Source organism: Squalius cephalus (assembly GCF_949319135.1).
Source record: "Squalius cephalus genome assembly, chromosome: 21".
Classification (NCBI taxonomy): Eukaryota; Metazoa; Chordata; class Actinopteri; order Cypriniformes; family Leuciscidae; genus Squalius; species Squalius cephalus.
The window spans coordinates 30076769-30101278 of record NC_137142.1 but is presented as its reverse complement, the minus strand read 5'-3'; the positions used below and the strand labels follow the sequence as shown (position 1 = coordinate 30101278).

General features: G+C 36.6%; 1 protein-coding gene across 7 annotated transcripts in view; it reads right to left on the bottom strand.

Moving 5' to 3' along the window:
• cpeb3 (cytoplasmic polyadenylation element binding protein 3) overlaps window positions 1-24501 on the bottom strand; it is a 33701-nt gene extending 9200 nt beyond the window's left edge. Inside the window, exons 1-6 of one of the 7 annotated variants that reach the window (XM_079855005.1) lie at window positions 24380-24501; window positions 20656-21359; window positions 17035-17188; window positions 9215-9271; window positions 3953-3976; window positions 1527-1694 (exon numbers count right to left, since the gene is read on the bottom strand). In XM_079855005.1, coding sequence (XP_079711131.1) covers window positions 1527-1694; window positions 3953-3976; window positions 9215-9271; window positions 17035-17188; window positions 20656-21359; window positions 24380-24476 — 1204 coding nt within the window. In that variant the 5' untranslated portion in view covers window positions 24477-24501. Of the gene's footprint in view, window positions 1-1526; window positions 1695-3952; window positions 3977-9214; window positions 9272-17034; window positions 17189-20655; window positions 21360-22814; window positions 22838-23271; window positions 23388-24379 lie in introns of those variants that run through there. The other 6 variants (XM_079855007.1, XM_079855011.1, XM_079855009.1 and 3 more) reach the window with 6 other exon arrangements.
• Window positions 24502-24510: the final 9 nt, after the last annotated feature.

Here is a 24510-nt window from a genome sequence, read left to right as displayed (position 1 = left end):
CACCAGTCTATACAATAATATTTAGATAGATAATAATCTGTAGATATACTTTGGGTCAGTTGTTGTTGTAAATTTATTGGATGGATGGATGGAACTACACATGGATGGATGGATGGAAGTACAGATAGATGAATGGATGGATTTCCATTTTATTGTCAACAAGATGAAAAAACAGGTCTAAGCGCTTAGAAAAGCACATTTCCCACACCACTAAACTTAATAAAATGGTCTCAATTACTATTACTATTTAAGTTTAATTTATGTTTATTTTTTCATTTTTTCATTTCCAGTTGGTGATTTTAAGTGCTTCAACTTATACTAAATGAAAAAAAAAAAAAAAATCATTTGCAAATAACTGAAATATATTTTACATTTTTCATCTGAAATTTATATTTTATTTTATTTCAGCATCACTTATTCATGTTAACTTTTTTATATAAAAAATATTTGAATAGTTTTACTTTTAGGGGCTGTTTACACCTGGTCACTTCATGCGTTTTCTCAGATGGGATAGCTATCCGATCGTGAAAAGACCAGGTGTAAATGCCCTCCGAAACGCATTCGAGACGGATTTGAATCCGATCGCTCAAACCACTTCAAGAGGACGTCTGAGACGCATTCCAGATGAAACTGGACAAGTGTAAATGCATCTGGTTGTTGAAACCACATATGTAAATTGTACTCCTCCCAAAAATGCTAAAAAAAAAACATTTGAGAGCGTGTTATAGGCTATATGTAATGTTATAGCCATATATGACGACGCTACTGGAACACGTATCACCGCAGATGAGAAGCTGAGCATCTATTCATTAAGCCAACGTGCAAACTATCGGAAATCAAAGTGAAAGTAGCCTAAGTCGCAGACGCTTAACACACAATCATCATCATTAAAAGTAGAGAAACGAAATGATCTTACCAGGGCTGTTGCCGCTCTCTCTTATTGCAGTCTTTGATTTTCAAATTTTAGCTGATGATCAATAAAATGCAGCTCATATCTGTTGCTTTCGGTGACGTGCACTCCATTAAATCTGCATATAGCGCGGGAGTTGAAGATCGGATTTAAATCCGTTTCGCAAAAACACATTTATGTGACCAGGTGTAAATGGAATCGTTTTGATAAATCAGATATCTATCCGAACTGAGAAAACGCATGAAGTGGCCTGGTGTAAACAGCCCCTTAATTAGTTGCTGATAATAACCCTAAAACAGAAACATAGTAGAGCAAAAAGTAGCAGATACAGGTAAAATTTTATTTCTATCATGTTCGATTTATGATACTGTATCTTGAAGACAATTTTTTATTAAAGAATTAAAGGTATAGTGGAGGATTTTTTACTTCCGGGTGGATCACCTATACTATTGGTCCTCCTAATTGTCAATCATTCTGGTGAATCAATCAAACTTATTCAAAAAGTGGAGAGGGCGGGTCTTATATAAAATTCGGAAAGATCCTCCACTATACCTTTAATATACCCTCCAAACTCAAGTTCAGCACTGAGCCGTGTGTGTGCGCGCGAGTCCCGTACCTTCATCGATGTCAGGCGGCAGTCCGCCGACAAACACCTTCCTGGAGTAGCGCTCCATCCTCTCTCCGTTCTGACAGCGGCTGGGAGAGCTCAGGCCAGGGGTCAGCGCTCGGTCCCCATGACCCTCGTCCAAGAAGCCGTCCTCGAAAGGAAACAGTGAAGACCGACCTGAGGCAGGAAGCAGAGAACAAACAAGAAGAAGAGAAGAGGAGGAATCACAGGACAGGAGATGAAAGAGAGGGAAAGCCAGAGAACAGAAACAGATTAGAGGACAAAAAATGCCAAAGACTACAAAAAAAACCCAAAAAAAAATTTATATAATATATATATAATAATATAGTCATATTATATACTACTGTTCAAATGTTTGGGTAACTAAGATGAAAAAGTTAAGATTTAAAGAAATTCATTCAGATTCATTCCATTGATCAAAAGTGACAGTTAAGACATTTATAAATGTAATATTAATTTGCTGTTCTTTTGAACTTTTTATTCATCGAAGAATCTTGAAAAAAAGTATCACGTTTCCACAATAATATTAAGCAACACATCTATTTTCAACATAAGAAAATAAATGTTTTCAAAAACAAGAAATGTTTCATGCAAATCAGAATGATTTCTGAAGGATCATGTGACACTGAAGACTGGAGTAATGATGCTGAACATTCAGCCTTGCCATCATAGAAATATATTACATTTTTAAATGTATTCAAAAAGAAAACAGTTATTTTAAATTGTACAAATATTTCACAATATTACTGGTTTTACTGTATTTTCATAAATAAATATTAGCATAAGAGACTTAATATTAAAAAAAAAAAAAACGATCCCAAACTTTCAAACTGTAGTATAATTTATTTCAAATAGCATGGATTACAACATATTTTAGTTAAAAATGATTAATTCATTTAGATATTACATGAAACTGGATTGTTCCAAAGTGCCAAAGTGAAATGAAGTGAAGCTTTTAGAAAATTATACATTTGATCACCCATAAAAAATTTAAATCCCAAATAATTACACAAGCAACAATCCATTTCTTTTTGGTCTTACTCATATTTGTGAAGTGTTAACCTGAAGACACGTTAAAAAAACACACAGAGATGTGATCAATATGATCAGGTAGGCATTACTAGAGTCATAAAACAAGATACATTTTCATATTGAAATGCAAACAAATAGTGCTGTGATCAGAGGCATCACTGTGTGAGGAAACAGACCTTTGGACACAAACACTGATATCCCTTTTCAACATGCAAAGTTATTAATTCATGGTCATGATGCATTCATTGATCAGTTTTTTTTAAATGTAATAAAAAACAATAAAAACACACATGATTGTAAATCAATTTATTTTAGACAAATGGGGAATGAGTAGAATTTCAGAGTGACAAAAATAGAAGTATTACAGAAAAACATTACCTAAGGGTGTGTTCACACTGAACATCCAAAATAATGCTGTGTTCTGGGATAAATGCGCTTGCCAACATATGATGGTGTTTTGACCAGTTGAGAACTCGTGAAGAGATTATAAAATGTGTAAAAGAGTCAAAACAGAAGCAGGAATCCCTCCGTCACACACACAGATGAAGATCTGCTGTGAGGAGACGCGGTTCTGACGCCTGTACCGAACTGTAATGGGCAACATCACGACTATGACGAGAAAAAAACAGGTATGCTTGAGCGTTCTGTCTTTTTTAGGGTCTCATCTTCCTGTTTTTGGTTGGTTTACATGTCTTTGGTCTGTGTTGCGTTCAAATATCATTCGAACCGCATCAGAGTTCGATTGGAAGTGGACCGAGACTCATCTTTTCAGCGGTCTCTGTCCGCTTCCAGGGTTCAGATGGCAGCGTCTACACTTATTCAAATGAACCGCACTTACAGAGCAATCGCACCAGGGTTCGTTTTAATCTAACCAAACATGCCAAGTGTGAACACAACCTAAATGCATCATGCCACACTGGGAACTTTCAGACAGCTACAGTGATTGGCTCACGGTGGAAAAGGGGTATGAGAGGAGCACTAGAGCGAAAACCAACACATGTGAGGTATAAACCCTCAGACACAGAACTGGATGACAGAATTAGTCCGACACTTGAAATGAGAGGTGCAGCAAGCCTGTATGATTCACTTCCTAAATAATATTTTAGTGATTGTTGACCATTTTATTAGGAGATCGATTGCTAAAATATTCCTTGGACTCTTTAGATTTTATGCAATAACAAAAAAGGAAACATTAATTCAATTATTAGCAGAAAACAATGGCAAAATGAACATGAATTAATGCAAAGGAAGCAGATATTATGACCCCCCCCCCCCCCCTCCCCTCATCCGTCCCTGTGACCCTCTCAGACAACGAGCAAATCAGCCATAGCAAAAGCCCCATCATTTCTGCGAGCACAAACATAAAGAAGGTGTCAGGTTACCTCTTCTGCGACCATAACTCCTGGCTGCTCGAGAGCAGAGAGACGGGTGAAGATAGAGGGAGAGAGAGACAGACAGATAGAGGAGGGAGAGAGACAGACATGGGGGTTTTCAAGCTTGGTTTCACTTGTCGTTGCATAATGACACACTTCATAACACAACACTATATGCATTGTATTGCCGCAAGAAATGTCATGGGTTTTTTATAGCTTGTTTCTCTTTCAGGTGAAGAGAATCTTCCTGATCAAAATGACAGAAGCTAAACTGTTGACATGTTTATAGCTATGTAATGCAATCGCAACACACCCAGTTTAATGGCACAGACATTTGAAAGAAATTCGTTTGGCCCCTTGAATATTGAGGGGTTTATTTTACCAACACACACATACCTATCTTACATAACATTTTTATATACAACTCTGCCTTTACTGCATTATTGTTCAAATGTTTGGGGTTCTGTTAAAAATTCTAATAAAAACACATAATTTATATACATATACATATATATACATACATACATACATACATACATACTGTACATACAGCATCGGTCAAAAATTTGGAAATTCTCTCTTTATCTCACCAAGGCTGCATTTATTTGACCAAAAATACAGTAAAAACAGTAATACTGTGAAATATTATTACAATTTAAATGATATGCTTTCTGTTGTAATATATTTTAAAATATAATTCAGCAAAGCTGAATTTTCAGCATCATTACTCCAGTCTTCAGTGTCACACGATTCTTCAGAAATCATTATAATATGCTGATTTGATTTTCGATTTGATTAGTTTTATTATTATCAATGTTGAAAACAGTTGAAAACATTTTTTTTCAGGATTCTTTAATGAACAGAAGGTTGAAAAGAACAACATTTATTTAAAATGGATTGTTTTGTGATAATATGAATGTATTTACTGTCACTTTTGATCAATTTAATGCGTCCTTGCTGAATAAAATTATTAATTTCTATAAAAAGAAATTTGACCCCAAACTTCTGAATGCATAACTTTTGAATGCATTGATTAATTGAAGTATTTTATTAATTAATTAATTACCTCAAATAAAATTCTAACAATATCCTGATTAGATAAGATAAAACTTTATTTATCCCCAAGGAGAAATTTAGACATTACAGCTGCATGGACAAGGCAGTACAATAAATAAATAAAAATAGAATAGAATTAAACCTGTACAATAATGGTAACTGAATATAAACTAAAAACCATCATACACACTAAAATGCACCAAAAAAATATTGCATTTAGGAAAACAAAACATTATTGCAACTATGTATTCTGATGATGATTATGCAGGGAGACCAGAAACGCATCCAGATATAAACAGTATCATTAAATACGAATGAAAAAAGATAAATAAATAAATATCCTAAATATGGGTATACGGGTAAATACTCTCCTAAGGATAAAACTGGTCCTATAGGAGTGTCAAAGCCCAGCCTCAGTACTAAGATATGCTGATATTAAAAAGTCTAACTGCTGTTGAAACAAAGGATCTCCGGTAGCGTTCCCTCTTACACTGGGGGTGCAACAGTCTATGACTAAAGGAGCAACCTAAGGTCCCAACGGCCTCATACAGTTGGTTCCTGATGTCGACGCTCCAACTGTATGACATTTTCAGAGTTGGATGTATTGTTTTCCTTCTGGGGCATCTCACTTTTGGGGTTTTCATTAAAAAGGTCTGGCAGTCTCTGGGTACACAGAAACAGAGGCGGTGTCAGGGGGTCTAATACTCCTAGCAACAATGAAAGGAGAAAGCTACAGTGTCTGGAGTGAGTCAACACCCCCCCGGAGAGACGGACGGGGTCTTTGTTGAGAGGTGACTGTAGGCAGCAGGAAAAAGGGCAGTTCCAGTGAAATAGCTTTTGTTAAAGAATAACCAGTTACATTTAGCAAGGGTTCAAGAGTGAGAAAAAGCAACTGAAGCAAGTCCCTCAGGCTGATTCTTAATACAAGTCACAGCAGATCACGCACAGCCTTGACACACTGGGATACAGAGCAAGAACACTGACTCCGACAAACTCTATAGAGCTGGTCTATAATCAAAGCCCTGTCCTCTAAACATGGTGTTGAATTAACACCATTCACCAGCCTGGAATTTCTGGATGGTAGTTTCTCTTCATCATGAACCCCGATCATCAAGGAAAATCTAGTTTTCGTGCATCACGCCACTATCTTCAGGTATAGAGATGTGTGAGGGGGGCGTTCACCAAAAACACCTTCTTGTGTCCATCTGAGGCATTTCTTAATGCTGGTCTATGTAATCTTGAGTTAGATGGATGTCTTTAGCTGCTATGGCACGACTCACACTATGATTGACACGTTTATAATATGCCGTGTTGAGTTATAAATAGTTCAGCTTTTGACATGCAGGGCAGCATATCAGTGTCAGATGTAAAACAGACCAATCAGCTAAATCTGTGGCACGATAAACACATTACATATGGACAAGAGCGAAGTCATCAAAATGGAAAGAAAAGACATCAATTTATATGTGTGATTCATTGTTTGCTTTCAGTTAACTAAGACGCCGCTAATCAACGTGGAGCAAAAAGTGATTCAAATTCACTTTCAAGGGCAGTGTAAATTTAAATCAGGTTCATTTTTGGTCTACTAAAAGAGTTTGTTGCACATTTTATTCAAATTATTATTATATTATATACAGTATATACACTTATTATGTATGTATATATACACATATATATACACAATAAGTTATTCATCTAAATATATTCTACTTTATTTCAATTAACAAGTGTTTTAATAGTTTAGTTTAAATTAAATATAATGACCCTGCTATATATATATATAAAAAAAATATATATATATATAATAATAATAATAATAATAATAATAATAATAATATTATTATATATATATATATATATATATATATATATATATATATATATATATATATATATATATAAAATATATATAGATATATAAAATATATATAGATATATATAGATATAGATATATATATATAAAAAATATATATATAAATATAATATAATATAATATAATATAATATAATATAATATAATATAATATAATATAATATAATATAATATAATATAATAACTTAGATGCAGGGTGACCAGCCACATTTTTATTTTCCAATATATATACTATAAAAATGTGGCAGGTCAAATGGCTGGAGGGCAAAACATTTTGGCATCCTTCAGCCTAAACAACTTCAGACTTTAAAGGCGAGTTCATACAAACAGACATGGAAACTATTTTCCCAGTTAAATTGTCCAAATTAGAGGTTTAGAGAGTGGTCTCAGGCCCTGCCGGCTCCTTCCTGAACTGCTTCCACCAAACGGCGTCCATAAACCACACGAATGACACGCCAGACCTCAAACATCCCACTCAAAGCTTTTCAGTGGTACCTACGGCAGACACGCAGATACCTACTACAACCATCAGGCTAGTGAGCACAGTTAGCTCAAGCCACCCCTGTGACCCTGGCAAAACTGTTCCTGGCGTTTCCTCCCTTTCATGTTTGTTCCTCTGGCCGAACGCCACTTGCTGAGGTGGACCGTGTGTATATAAGCTTTCAGGACAGCTAATCATAGCAGGGGAGATGCTCATGTGTGCGGTTTGGTGGCACCACAGGAGGAAACCGAGACTCAGCACATTGCATTGGGGCCTACGAGACACTAATGGAGGACGGAAATGGGTTTTGCATTGGCTGATGCTGATATGGGAAATTACATGGGAAATATAATGCTGACATTTACAGCAGAACAATTTAATTATTATTAATGATTTAATTGCTTAATTAAGGCCAATTCACACAGCACAGACAAACGCCAACAAACACGTTTGTTGGGTCGTGTCATATGTTTCACCCGACTGAACATGTCCAATAAGCGTTTGTTGGTGTCTGTTGGGGCAGTGTGAACATGCCAGTTATTTTTTGCCTTTAAACTGAATTAATTGGTAGATTTTGAAATAGACACACAAGGGAGAAACATTTCTGCAGCATGTAGCACATGCCGATAGTATTAACGGCTAATAGTTTTAATGGATAGTATTAATTAGCCGAGTTATCTGTCTGCCACTACAAGAAACTAGTATACAGGCCTACAGATCACCAAATAAGCATTTACACCACCGTTTGAAAAATTTGGATCAATAAAAAAATGTAGTTAAAGAAATGAATAATTTTCTTCAGCAAGGATGCATTAAATGGATCAAAAGTGACAGCAAAGATATTTACATTGTTACAAAAAACGCTTTTATCTCAAATGGATGCTGTTTATTGGAACTTTACATTCATCAACAAATCTTATTTGTTGTAAATAATAAAATAAGTAAAATTTATTTTGGTTTCCACAAAAATATTAAGCAGCACAACTGCTTTCAACATTGATGATAATAAGAAATGTTACTTGAGCAGCAAATCATCATTATTAGAATGATTTTTGAAGGATCATGTGACACTAAAAACTGGAGTACTGATGCTGACAATTCATGGTATGTTTACAAGACAACGTTGTACTAAAAACTGTCCTAAAAATCCCTGTTCACACGCATCTGCAAAAATGACTAAAAAGGCTGTATTATGCATGCCAGGCCAGTAGCTGGCGATATCACTTTGTCAAGTAACACCCTGCGAACACGCAATACGCATGCGTGAACATGTAATACGCATGTGCATGATGTCCCCATTTTCACAGATTCACGTTTTTGTAGTTTACATGGAGACGGTAAAGGCATCGTATTCAAAACCTAGCACTTTGAAACCTGTTTTCAAAAGCTTGAGTTTTCAGATCCCCAAAACGCATTTGTCGTGTAAATGAACGGCCAAAATGCATACAAAAGTTTTCCGTTTTAAGTTGAAAACGGTGTCGTGTATACACACATAACCTCAGCTTTGCCATTACAATGTATTTTAAAATAATATATTCAAATAGAAAACGATTATTTAAACCAAGTTATAATATTTCAAAATATTACTGTATTTGTATATATGTATATATTTCAGATCAAATAGATGCAGCCTTGGTGAGCATAAGAGATTTCTTTCAAAAACATAAAAAAATGTCTTCCCGGCCCCAGACTTTTAAACGGAAGTGTATATTGAATCATTTGACTCGATTGAGTCGATTGAAATAAGATGGAATATATAACAAGATATCTTCGCTGTCTTAGAAATCCAATTTTCATCTGGAATGAAAATTCTGTTTATTAGCATTAATGCAGTACTGTGAGAGATAGAGAGAGATACTCACTGTTCGGTGGTAATATATGTTCAGCTACAGGATGGTGAAAGTTGAGACCCATGCGACCTACAAAGAGATGAGAACACAAACCATGAGAGTTATGACACCATTGAGACACCTAACATACTACAAACCAGCTTATTACCTTTTTTTAAACACGACATTGTGGCATATTTCTGCTAAAAGGTGAAGCATCAATGAATTTTAGCATACAAATCTCGTACTTGCGATGTATTATGAATTGTGTTCTAACACATCTCTAAATGCTGACGTAGAGCAGATTTAAACCCAAGCCTACAAACAAAACACTTTCATTTTTTTGCATATTCAGTCTATTTATGAATCATATTAAATGAGGACATCCCCACATGTCCCCAAAGGAATCTTGTAACATTAGCGAACATATAGGAACAAATGCATCACCCAAGTATAGCTAAGCAAACTCACACATGGACTCTCTGTAACTACATTAAGTGTTCATTTGCATGGCTGTAAAACAGCTGTTGATTCATTTTCAGTATCAGAGCTCTAATGTGCCAGCATTAGCAGTTTTGGTTACAAATGACAGCAAAGCCCCTGTGGGATTCCAGGGAACGCTGCTGGCAAGTCTCGACGGGCTCTTTTACGCAAATTCTGAACCGTCACAAGTCACATTTGCAAACTTCTTCCCTACAGCAGACAGAGAATGCCAGAGACGCTCTGCCCTTCAGTGGTTCAACCAACGGCAAATAATGGCGAGCGATGAGAAATGTGCAATGTGGTGCGGTTTCGTCAGGTATTTGGCCCGGTGAGATTGTAAGACGAACAGGGCAAATGTTTCCCAACTTGCAAGTGTTGTTCGGGCTAGTGTGCTGTGCTATATATAGTGTCTCTGGTGAGAACCAGCAGCTGTGCTGAGAGCACATCTTTCACATATGGACTATTTTCTCAATAATTCAAATCAAAGCAGCTCAACCATCTGGACATGCGGCAAAGGTTGCCAAAGCACATCATGATACTATAATAAAAAGGTGTAAAGATGATTTTGAAATAAACGCACACACCATGATTACGTTATAAAGCATCAACACCTTTGAAGAGACCCATGATTAATTTCATCAACAGGGCAATGCACTTTAAATAAAGCCTACGCTTCAGATACATAGTCATCTGAATTAAATGTCACTGCTGAGTCATTTTGAACAAAATACTCGCATGCATACTCATTACTCATTCATTTAGGCATAAAACTCACTAAATGCAATCTTGTATCTAATGCTATTTTGTTTTTCTGGTAAATGTATGTAGTTTTGGAGATATTTTGATAGCTTTACTGAAACAAAATGCATGGTATACTAAAGGAAGTGGACAAATGCTTCCTTTACAACATACATTTGGTTTAAACACTGTGGAAGAATTTGAATTCCAAATCTGAGGTCAGGCAGATAATGAGACACCGGATCTACACCGGACGTGACCGTTGTTGTGTTGTGATGCGCCACAACAGCTTGAGGCTGTTCATTGCAATCATTGCAAATCCATTTGTTCTTCTTGTCAGAAGTAGTGCAAGCAATTCACGTGCATCAGAAATAGAACGGTGCATCAGTTTAGTGTCGGGAATTTAAGGTGAAGCTGCGTCCAGTGTAGATTATAATGGGATCTATTTGCCTTTGACGTGTCGCGCCACTCGTGTCTGGTGTAGACACGGTGTAAAAAGTAAAATTTTAATCAAAGTACTCACTGTTTATAAACTTACTATAATAAAATAATTTTGCACTTTCTGAGGAATATTACAGCAATGCAGGTAAATATTTCAGAGTGGTTGTAATTCTGAGGCTGGTTTCACTTGTTTCAGACTTCAAGACAGCTGGAAATAAGAGTCGGTAGTGAATAAGTCTCTAACTGACTGCAGCTGTAGTTCTGACCCAACGGTGACATAATGGACAGACTGACTCTGAGTACCTCAGCTGGTTTGAACATTACCCTTCTGACTAAAACCAGCTTAAGATGGTGGCTAGAACATGGTCCAAGCTGGTTTATTGACCAGATGGACTACCAGCTGGCAGGGAGAAGGATGAGCTGGTAATGGGCCCAACTGGAAAACCAGGTCACCAAAACTTAAAGTGGTCAAGCTGGTTTTAAGAACATTGTAACCTCAACAGGTTCAGGATGGTCTAAAAGTCCAGTCAGGTAATGGCGGTCCAGCTAGTCAATCACCTAAGAGTGTTTAAACCAGCTAATGACCAGACTATTGAAGACAGCTAACATGGTCCCATCTACCACCTAAAACTGGTTTTAGCTGGATATTTTAGTATTGCTATTTACATTCCCATCTAGTGTTAATGGAAACCTAAAGCTCACATTTAAGATTAGCATCAGTATTCTTTACTGATGAGTGAAGAGACACCTCAGAGATAGAGCCAAACACATTCCCCTGACATTTCCTCACAGGGGTCTATGGTTATGCAAATCATGCGTTTCCCTTTCCTCTCCTGCTGTTTGATCAGGCCTGAACTCTGGAAGCAAATGTCAGCGTCTTTCTTTCTGCATGAAACAGGGAAACTTTCCAGTCTTGTTATGACAGATACACATAAGCCAACTTTCCCCCTGACACACCAGCTTAAAATAAAGGTTATAATACAACATCTGAGGACCTTCAACAACAGGCACAATTAGAATTAGAGCAAAGCTTGTCACAAAGCCTGTGAAATTCATGTTAAAAGCACCCATCACACACTTAAACATTATAAGAATTATTTTTGATCTGACAATGATTTTACAATTCTTGGCTAAATGATGCAGCGCATCATGAAATCTGAAATTTGGTTTTATTACCGTACTTTTTTGAGAATTGCATTTTGAATTAAGAACTATAATGGACAATATTATATTAATACCTGGCAATTTCACATGTAAATGTGTTGGTAACACTACCAACTGCATATTAGCTAACATAGACTAACAATGAACAACACTTCAACAGCATTTATTAATCGTAGTTGATGTTCATCTCAACATTTATTAATAATTTTTTTGCCAGAAATATATTGCTCACTGTTAGTTCATGTTAGTTAATAATACATTAACTGTTAACAAATGAGACCTTATTGTAGTGTTACCAATGTTTTATTTTACACAGGTATGTAAAGATGCAAACAAACTTATTGTCAGAATAAACAATCATGATGGATTGAATGGATCAAAATAAACTTGCTGGCAATAGTCCTGGTATGATAGCGTGTAGATATTATAATTGGTTCAGCATGTAAATAACAGAGCTGGCTTAGGCCTTATAATATGACCCTAAAGAGCTCAATGTTTGTCCAACATGCCTTTAGAAGCCATCAGTAAAAGCTTTTACTGTGGAAAAACAGACTGAGACTGTAATGTCCTTGAAATTGAGCAACTATCACATCAACATTCACACACCTTGAGCTTCACACGGACAGCCTAACAGGGCGGCTTTAAGGAAAGACAAACAATGTTAAACTATTAATAGAAAAGACCCTACAGTGAAATGCTGTGTGCTGAGAACTGACAAACTGCTGTGGGAACAATCTGAGAATAACGGTTAAAGGGATAATTCACTCAACATTCTGGCATCATTTAAAGAATGGGTGAGTGATTTTGTTGTCCATGCAATGAAAGTCAATGGGGTCCAATGTTGCTTTGGCCACCTTTGACATTTATTGTCTGGACAAAAAAAGAAACAGTTGAAACATTCTTCAAAAGTTCAGAAGAAGAAAGAAAGTCATACAGTTTTGGAATGACATGAGGGTAAATGATGATGAGTAAATGATGATTTTCATTTTTGGGTGGAGTACCTCTTTAAATCTAGGGCTGTCAAAGATTACATGTAATTAAATATGTTTAAGTCATTATTTGTTTTTAAGCCATTTATTCAATGTGACACTGCAAACGTTCAATTTTACTGTACAGATATTACTAAGTTTTCTTTCCTAAAAAGGAACCGATTGTATTGATTGCATCAAATATATAAAAAGATCTTTTCTTAATTGCAATTACATTTTGAAATCCATTGACAGCACTTTTTAATTCATATTTATCCAAATTATACAGTTACATCACTAGAAAATACTAATAATTTGAGCAAACTGAAACTCTTTCAGCATGAAGGCTGATCTTTCATTGCTCTTACACATGATCAGAAATAGGAGTGGCAGGTGTTTTGGCTTAAGCTCTTCATTAGGGTTGTGTGATATGAACAAAAAATTATCATTTTTTTCAATATTGCATACTTTTTTTTTTTGGAAGCAGGCTTTATTGAAGATATTTGCGGGCATCATATCTTTGCATAATTGATATGTGACGGCGATGGTTATTTCTTTATGCCTTTTTAAACATTTTGTATGTTGTGCAGTTCCAGTTTTGATTTTTGTTTTCTGGTTTGGAATATGCCATTGTTTTTCTATGTAAACACACCTGTAAACACGTCTTTAACCGTTGCTCTCACGTCTTTTGCAGCATCTCGCCCGTTGACACGGCATCCTACATGACGCTCAATGTAAAAATTCAAGTTTTTAACCGTCTCTAAACCTGCGCCTCATGTTTTTGACCGCAAAAACGTGTTCTGTGTCAATGGTCCCATTCTGTTTTGCTGTAACGATAGTCTGACATATGCATTTGACGTATTGCACACAGAGGGGGCTAAACGAATTCGATTATTCGCACAGCCCTACTATTCATACATTTTATTTTCATCCTAGGCCTTCAATACAGGACGAGTTGAACCGTGAACCATGAGACACTTTTATCAATGTCAATGTGCAAAGTGTCACACCAGCCCAGGCTTGACAAACAACTTGCATCATGATCTTAGCTACTGTCTCAACTTTGGCTTACAGGGTCAAAATGAGCTCTGACAACCCAGATTACAAGTCACCCTGTTAAACGAGTTGTGCATATGTGCAGAAACTGTATCCTCGAATATATTCCTCTCATCAGCTAGTTCAGCTTGATCATTATGGCTGAGTTATTGAGCATAATGAAGTCAGACTGCGGCTGCTGCCAAGCTGTGACTGCTACCACAGTATCAGTCAAGCTTAGGAAGATTTCTCAAAACCTATGACGTGCAGGAACCGATTTGGTTCAAACCTTTGCTCACAGTTACACAAGACAGATCATGTGAGAAGTCCAAAAGAAATCGGTGCATGTGTGCTTGCACAAAGGCATCTTTGTGATTGTGTGTGTGTGTGTGTGTCAATGTTGGGACCTCAGAAAGAGAGAGAGGCTGTGGTCATGCGTGCTCGGATGAAGATTACTCTGTTCTGCATTTCAAAACACAACATTTCCTACGACTTCAATCAGATTAATGTGGATTCAGAAGTGTTAACCGGCACAAAACTCCTCAGAAGACCCACAGACCTGAGAACGTCTGTAGCAAAACCAACAGAACCGTCCAATTCAGATGCAGCCTAGATCGTGATAGAATTTACTTTGATAACTATGATAAGCTCGTCATTTTTACTCAATGTGGATGAATCTAACAGCCAATCAAACAGCAGAAATAAATGCAACAACAGCCAGATAGTTAATGTCGCTAATATGTGATTTCTGCTTGTCTCTGTGTAAATGAACGGCACGTTTTCCTCTGATACACAAACTCCTACGCATGTGACGCTCACTGTGTTTTCAGCGTCTGCTGTCTCAATATTTGAGGAGTGAGGACATGAACACACAAACTTCATCTCCAGAACTGCTTTGAGCGTCACTTCACAAGCTTTTCACTTGAGGAAAAACTACCATCAAATAGTACACACTGAAAGATCTTCATGACAAGCCGTCAAAATAAAGGTTCGGTTTAACTTCAAGAAATGATGACAGAAATATATCAATAAATGTAATGTAATGATATTATTATTTCTAAGAGATATCATACAACCAAGATATTTTATCTATGTTTGAAATGTATACAGTTCTGTTGTGCAACATCTTATTCAACAAAAAATAAAAATGCAATGTTTTGCTGTAAATTAATTGTTATATTTCATTTGATTACATTTTAAAAGCTTGATTAAATTGTTAAAGTTCATATAAATTTGTATTAAATCCTAAAACACAGAATCCCCCAAAAAATGTAATAAAAATGTAAAACACAGAATTTAGGAAAAAATTCAAATGGATTTCATGGGGCCTTAAATTAAAAGGTAGCTTCTGTGTGGAGTTTAATTGTGATATTTACATTCATTCTAAAGGTCTAACAAATAAGTGGAGAGCATTTCCTTCCCCATTAATGGTAAATGAATATCGATATCGTATGATATGGGGAAACAAATATCGTGATCATATTTTGGCCATATCGTCCACCATTTTTTTCATTCGAGAAGCTGTATCACTCAGATAAGCATCACAATAGGTAAGAAAAGACGATAGCAATTTATGTTTCCAGCCGACTTTAAGAAAACCAAAGATTAGAGACAAACAACACACTGATTTGGAATGAGGAGCCTGTTTTACAGGACCATTTATCTGCTCATGACCTCTAGTAACCTAATCAAAACCCACATGACAGGAAGATGCCAAAACTGCAGTGACTCACCACCACATTTCCCAAACACACACAATGAGGAGCTATCACTACTCACGCAGATGTAGGATGGGAAAAGATCTCTTTAGAAATTTAAGTGGAACTTTTGGAAGTTCCTAGAAAGTTGGGTGTGATACAAATGATTCCCATCTCTCTTTCTGTACATGAGCCTACTTCACTGACATCTGCTTGAGGTGAGCAGTTTGCCAGGGTGTCTGGTCAGTCAGGAGTTTCTGCTCTACCTCCTGCTCACCTCCAGGAGTGATCACTCAAGAATCCAGATCCTACAACTGCCAGATTCACATCTTTTCTCCAACCCAGATCTGGAAAAACAGCTCCACACCTGAGACGGGCCTCAATGCTTCCAGCACATAAAAACAACTTCCCTCACCTGCTTTTTACACAATCACACGCTTTCCATTGTCTGCGAGAGGAAAGCCATCTCTCCTGGTGTCCCCTGAGACTCTAGTGTGATCTCAAAACAACTTATGAGAGAATTTCCCACAACAGATCAGAACAACTAAACTTTCCCTTCAGCAAATGGTCTGTGCAGAATCACTGAATACGGTAATAGATGTGAAAAACCTAAAATACAAATAAATAAACTTGACAAACATTTGAACATCTGAATATATTTGTATTATTTACACTACTATTCAAAGGTTGGCCTATCCAAGGTTGCATTAGATCAAAAATACAGGAAAAACAGCAATATTGTGAAATATTTTTACAATTTAAAGTAACTGTTTTCTATTTTAATATATTTTAAAATGTAATTTATTATTTTATGGCAATCTGAATTTTCAGCAGCCAATTATGCCAGTCTTCAGTGTCACATGATCCTTCAGAAATCATCCTAATACGTGATTTGCTGCTCAAGAAACATTTCTAATCATTATCAATGTAGAAAACAATTGTGCTGCTTAACATATTAATGCAAACCATGATGCATTTTTTTTTTTATAAATAGAAAGTTCAAAAGAACAGCATTTATTTGAAATGGTAATTATTGTAAATTACTTTAATGTCACATTTGACCAATTTCAAATCTGAATAAATTAAGTTATTCTAAAAAGACATTTACTGACCTCAAACTTCTGAATAGTAGTGATATTGTTATTAATAATGTTTTTGACATATTTTGCAGGTAAGACAGCAGTTATTGAAAGCGGTCATCAACATAAAACATTTCATCATATGCTATAGTGGCAGAAAAATGCACCAAAACAAATATGACATTAACCAAATGCTTTTTATCATTAGAAGCTAAAAGCACAAGCATGGATGTATAAATAGTCCTAACCTGCAAAATGATTCCTCCATAAAATATCAGCGATAGTCATTGGTGGGCCAGCGGCAGGGTGATGTTTACCTTTGTCATGGTCGGTCATAATCATGTCCATTAAGGAATTCTCCAAAGTTTGCAAGCTGAACGGGTCAAAGGGTCGATTCCGTTCCTGAAAGACAGAAGGAAGGGGTTAAAGATGAGCCAAAAAAAACACACATTTCAAATTAGTCCAGGGGTTAGGGCCGAGTTCAGATCTAAGGCCCTGTTTACACCTGGTATTAAGATGCGTTTTGGTCGATCGGATGCGTTTTAGACGAGGGAGACACATTCCTGTTTACACCTGGTGTTTTAATCCGTCTCTTTTGTCCACTTTCAACCACTTCTGTCCTGATTTCTTCGAAGGGAGGGTTTATGGGTGAGTAAATGTATTGGCTTTTTCAGATCTTTCGATGTAATAGACGAAATAAGCTCACGCAATTTACATATAAACGACGGAAAAACATCGGAGAGCATCAGCTTTTGTTTCTGCTCTGACAGATGCAAGAGCAAGTGTGTGTTAGAAATCAGGAATGGTGAGAGAACATTGTGCTTGGTATGTTTTTCGCCTTCAAACCAAACTTGGGTCTTCAGCCGACAAAATTTAAAAAACATTTTGCTAGTGCGCTTCCCATAATGTTTACGCGTTCAGTCAGTAGGCGGAGAGTATACGGTCTTTTGTGGCTGTTTAAACACATTCGACCACATGAGCGTCTACACCACGAAAGCAATCCAGTCGAATGCGTTTTCGACTACCTCTGGAAGTGGTCAAAAGTGGACAAGCTCAAAACATTTTAGACACCGTTTACACCTGTATTTAACGTTGTCCACTTGTGATCCGATCGACAAAAATGCATCTTAACACCAGGCGTAAACAGAGCCTCAAACTGGATAAATCTGTAATCATCAAAATAAACTTGTGTGGAAACAACTCATTCATTGTGCTTCTAGTCCATGACAGTGTTGTATCTGGTAAATAAAACTAAAACTATTAAAAATGATTTTCAGCAATTTAATCTTTTTTTTTTTTTTTTTTTTTTTTCTAAAATGAAAAAAATTTACTTAATAAACACTAGAAAATTTTACTTGAAATGTTACTTTCGGAGCTAACTGAAATAAGTTGATGTACTAAAATCACTAAAATTTTAATAAAAATAAAGCTTAAATGAAAAAAATTATATAGCCAATTTTTTTTGTAGTTTTAGCTTACTTTTTTGGTTTAAAAATATACAAATAAAGGATATTTTTAAACATTAATAAATAATATAATAGTATATAAATAATACTAAAATAGCACAGGTCTATAAATGACTAAAGAAATTAAAGGAAATTGTGTGTAGACTTGTGATCTGAATTTCTTTCTCTCAAAAAGTGAAAAAAATACATATTTCACAGACAAATAAAGTGGATTATTCCTTGTATACATTTACTTGAAAATGATCAAATCCAACAAAACTGAAGAGATTCATTCTTCCTCAAAAGTGCTATACGTTATAAAAGCAACTTTGTTTCCAGACAGACTGGTAAAAACCTTCATTCAGACTCTGAATCTGTGTAAAGCCAGCCAACCCGACCGAAAATGGTGAGTTTAGTCAGCAGTCAGTTTCATCAGACGTCGGTGAATAGACTAGGCATCCTGTCAGTTTGTGGCAAGTGTTTAAACTCACAGTATAAGATAACGACTCAGCGTTATCTATTTTTTGATCAGAAGCGCTGTGAATTTCAATTTTTGTGCTGTTCCACATGTCTACTAATGAAGATGATCTGCATCATCATCTCTACCTAAATGTTTCTCCTGCCCCCCTGCTAGTCAAACACAAATCAGATGAGATTGCCAGTCCACTGTGTATGCAATTAAACAAGTTAAAGAGAATGAGCAAGAGAATAAAGAGAGCGTGAGCCGGTGAAAGTGTGCGGATGAATACGGCAGTGGGCAGAGGCCAACTGAGGGAAGCACATTGTTTGCACATCGAGTCTATTGTCACGCAACTGGCTGAGCATTCAAAAAGCGATATTTCCCCTCTCAGGTTCCAGATAAAAATCTGCCCACTTTGTGAAAAGCATGAGCAATCAAAACGCTGAGCTCCTCACTTCAGTCACTATCAGACACGAGCCACACATATTTCAGCATTAAACAACTACACACACACATGCCACATCTTGTTATTGTGGCAGCCTGCTTGCGTACTTTATATATTGAACTAGAAACTACATACCTTCCTTCCTAAACCTGTAGTCTATCAAATATGTTACATTTGTTTTATTTCTATTTTTAATTTGCTTTGAAAAAAAACAACAACACTTTACATTGTAACTCTAATGGATGCATCAAACTTCCTTGATTTGTTTTTAATGATGGTATTGTGTATGCGTTGAAGGAACTCATGCAGTGATGTACAATATCAGGAAACTGATAGCATTGTGGGCAAAACTGCACGAAATCAGACTCAAAGTAACACTTGTCATGAGAAAAAAACAGTGTTTGGTTAATAAGCGTTTGCCCAATGTTGAGTGGAATGGATATATGTGTTCTAGGCTAATACAATGTGCATTCAAAACAAACACAACATTCACTAAAATATCTGAAAACAGAAATGATCCATTTACAATATGATCTTCACATGCTCAAAGACTGTTCAAGTTAAAACAATTTTCAAAATAAATGCAAATAAAATTGCTCCTTTAATTGCTTCTCATGCCCAGTATTTTTGTCACAAATTTCAAAGTAGAGTTTAGATAGTTTGTACTAAAGTTCATTAAGTGTCAATTAGAAAAAACAGACATGTGCATGACTCATCAAAAAATGAATGAGCATAAATAATGAATTCCTGCCAATTATGAAGAAAAACATTGTATCGAATAGAGCAGAAGCAGTTTTCAAATCAAAATAATTCAGCTTTGTTAATACAAAAATATCAATGCCCTCTATGTGAGAATATGCTACAATGTTTCCGTTCATGACAGCAGCGCAGGCCCCGCCCCCTCACTCGACAAGCACCAATCAGATTCGAGTGGTGTTTCCTTTAAACGCCCACAAACGCGCTGCAGGAGAGCCTCTGATGGGAATTTGAACCCTTCCACCTTACAATGACATTTATAGATACAGCTGGAAAATAATTCAAAACAACTCTTCCTTACAGTCAGAGAAATGTATTAAAGATATCAGAATTATTGGCATTTCTGTAAATTATAAGTATAAAGAGTATACATAAAAAGTAGGCTATAAATTCGTTCACAGGGAATTTACTTTAGTAAAGTCCTTCATAAACAGAAACAATAAAATGACATTCCTGTAAATAAAAAACTTCGCAGTGTTGTATTGTCTTTAAATTGTTTTATGATTATAATGATGCAATTTTATAAAGGTCTATTAATTATGATAATATATCTATGCCTTTAAATTGTTTTATGACCATATATATAGCCTATGACTACACATTTTATTTTATTAATATTTTGAGGCAATATGTCCATAATTAATCATGATGATAGGCTACATGTTTTCCAACTATTATGTATAAATTATGATTTATGTCTAAAAAAAAATACGTTTTGTTTCTATGATGATGCATTATGTCTATATTTACTGAATAATCTCACCTGAAATGGCAGCATGTTGTTGCTGTTGTCGGTTCTGAAGGGTTCCGGAGGCTCTGAGATCATCCAGGGTTTCTGCATGGCTCCGGGTCTCTGGTATTTCGGAGGCGCGATGACATTGCTCGGGAAGGGCTTCTTCGTCGGGGAGATGGGGTTGAGCGGAGACGGGACGCCCAGCCCGAGCGCTCTCTGCCGCGGGTCTCTGCCGCTCCAGGGGTTCGCCGCGGAGCTCCACGCCGCGTTCTGGTGGTTATTCCAGGCGGACGAAGAAGCGGACGACGTGGACACTTTATTGATGAGGGTCTGGTGGCTGTAGGGGTTCCTCTGGTTCACACTCATCGGTGATCTTCTCATCTGCGGAGAAAAACTACCTCCGAACACCGGGTTGACGTGATGGGGAAAGTTCTGAAAAAGCATCGTGCCGTTTACCGACGGAATCCCTTGGAAATAGCCCTCGTCCACAGTGTTTGTGGACCAAGTGCTGCCGAACGACGGGGAGAGAGAGGAATCCTGAGGGAAACCCAAACCCGGTAATACCGGAGACTCCATGGCGACCCGCTCGGAGTGACCGACGTGGTTCTGCTCGTCCAGGATCGGAGGCTCGGAGGGGGTCGGGGTGGATGGAGGCTCTGTATTTGACGGGTCTTGGTGCTGGTAAGGCTGAGCTTTGCTTTTGTCCATCAGTAAATCATCCTGCATGTTTTGAGCTGAAACACAGATGATCAGTTATTATTGATCACACCGATCGGGCTGGGATTATTATTATTAATGAGCCCCTGATCAGCCATGTATCAGCAGCAGCAGCAGCAGCAGCCCGGGATCTGTCAGTACTCCGGGTTTACTCATGTGTCCCAACACGACTAAAGGAGAAAAGCTCGGAGGTCACCGATATATTCAACAATTTTCGCCACGTCTCGTTTTTCTCTCACCGGAACTCCAGACAGAAATGAGAAACTGATTCTTGTTCCTGTTTTTTTCTTCTTTTCATAAGCCCCGCCCCTCCATTTGCATACGTCAATAAATACAGAAGCGTCCTTCAGCAAGGTTAACTGTTTTATTCACATACATAAACGAGAAAAATAGGTTTGCAGTTCACTTTTAAGAGTGTAGCTTGTGCCATAAGACTCCTCAATACATCCAACATCTGCAAAGACTTTTGCTACTAAAATATTCTCTGCTATTTTAAAAATTTTAAACCTGACTGGTGGTTTGATGCATCAATCCCTATTTAATGCATGTGAATCCCTATGCAATATAATGCATGTGATTTAGTAGCTTTTGTGCATATTGTGTCAGACGATACAATTTGTTGTTGTGTATAGCCTACTTAAAGGGACAGTTGACTCAAAAATGAAAATTCTGTCATCATTGACTCACCTTCAATTTGTTCCAAACCAATCCTGTATGATTTCCTTTCTTCTGCTGAACACAATGTAAGATATTTTGAATAATATGGGAAACCAAACAGTTGATGGGTCCCATTGAGCTGTTTAAGTCAGAAACTGTTTACTGACATTCTTTGTGTTTAACACAAGAAAGATAATCACACGAGTTTGGATCAACTTGAGGGTGAGTTATGATAACAGAATTTTCATTTTTGGGCGAACTATCCCTTTTAATGTCCATATGATGTCTAAAATGTTATACATATTTGTCTATTGTAATGTATATGCAGTGCAAATTGTTGTGTATCTTGTTTGTAATGCAGACTAAGCTATTTTTGTGTATTTATGCAATCAATAAAGTATAGGCTTGTTACATATAAACACAAAATGCAAAGGGAAAAACATGTAGCCTATACAGTTCTAAGCATAAGTTTGCTTAGACATTTTGCTTGGATGGTGTACTACCGTCCATGGCACAGCTCAGCAACTAGGTTATATTTGCTGCAGGATCTTGGGTTACACCCAGCAATGCTGCACAAAACATACGCAACAGAAATCCCAATAACAGCTCTGGAAGTTTTCCCACTTCATCTGGCTGTATTACAAACATATCTGAGACATATCTTTATTTTGCACCCTTCGAGTAGGCTATTACGAAGTTTACCTATTTTGTGAAGGGCTATCATATCTGTAGCTATATACGCTGATAAGCAAAACAGATCGAAGGAAAAGAGATTTTATTCAACCGTATGAAAAAGTACATCAATTTCAACATACCTCTTGAGGGTTTCTACGATGCCAAATATTCCCATGAAAAACAGGCCGAGAATGCGACAGATTCAGCGAGCCTGATGGATTTATGAACTCAACCTTTAATCAAATTTTAATCAGAATAGACGATCGTAACGAGATGAAGAGCGTTTCTGCCAAATATTCCGTCCGTTAATCCTCGTTTCGCTGCATTAGAGCTGCATATTCAAGGTCATAATAGAAACCATCACATCAGAGCACGCGCTGACCAGCTAAATGACAGTAAATAAGACCCTCACAGCACATGCATGTATATTATAATGCATTTCTAAAATGCATCGGGTTATTGGAAAGGGAAAGAAATCAAATCCAGCACTTTAATCCGCGCACACAACTCATATTAAACAGATAACATGCATCTGACGGATTGATTTCTTTTTTCTTTTGCTTGCTTTTTTCTTGCCGTACATGAATCAGACTTTACCTTGTCGTTCACCTTTTGGGATTCTGTAAATAAGACTATTTCTGTTAGTCTCGCCTGGGTTTTGATATGACAGATGAGCTGCCCTTCTGCAGTCGCCTCAACAGCTGATTGACTGCGGCGCATGGCTAATGCACTGCGGGATTATGGGAATTGTAGTTTTTTTTGCTCACTACACCCATCGAACACATGACGTTGCAAAGCTTGACACTAACATGCAAATAACAGTATTTATCAGCCCTTGTTTAGGCTGTAGTCCAAATACGATCAAAAGTGTTTGGCTTTTAAATTGATTACTAAATATTAAAATATTCATTATTTATTTTATTAAGTAAATTCATGAAGAATTAAGCACCCTTATGCTTAGGAGAAATTCCTACTACCTGATATAGAGTGTTGTTAAGCAACAAAAACAATCTGTTTTTGTTGCTTAACAACAAAAACAACAAAAACATTGTGTTTGGCCTCATAGATGTTGCTAAATTGTGGCTTTTAGCATGGCTAGAATGCTGTATTGAACAAAAAGAAGCCAGAACCAGATCTATTCATTTTATAACCCAATATTAAGCCAGATTTTGTGACACTGGCTATGTTTGCATGTGTAACAAAACTACATCAAAATGACCTTCAAGTGATGAAAGAACACAGTCTGAAGCATTCGCATGGCCTTTCACATTGTCAGGTTTTTAGGCATAATCTATGTAAGACTGTATCATATAAAATATCAAGATAATTTCCAAATAAACACAACAAAAGCATGCAAATCTGCTATGTGGCTCCATATTCACCCCGTCATACTGGACATTTATGAAATAGCCTATATGAACTAAAATGACAGCTCTGTACTAAAAAATAATTTAATATGAAATACAGAAAATGCTTGTCAATTCAAGTCTCATTTGTAAGAATGAACTCAATAAAAGAAAAAAGTAAGGATCAAAACACCTCAGCCATACACTTTATAATTTCCTAATCAAATGCTATATGAAATGGGAAATTAATTAAGCTCTAACCAATAACATTATCATTTTTAGATGCTCTTTGCCATGTTAAATAAAATATGAAATCATATAGGCTAAAAATTGTACTGAAATATGCTGACTCTTCTTACCACAGTACGAGGTATTCTGAAGCCAAATATGTATCTTCATGTTGCTCCAGCAGGCGTAGTCCCTCTTGCTCTGGGCTGCCTGCCTCTGCGAGAACATAAATTTTTATATTTTTGGCTACACGTAAGGAAGA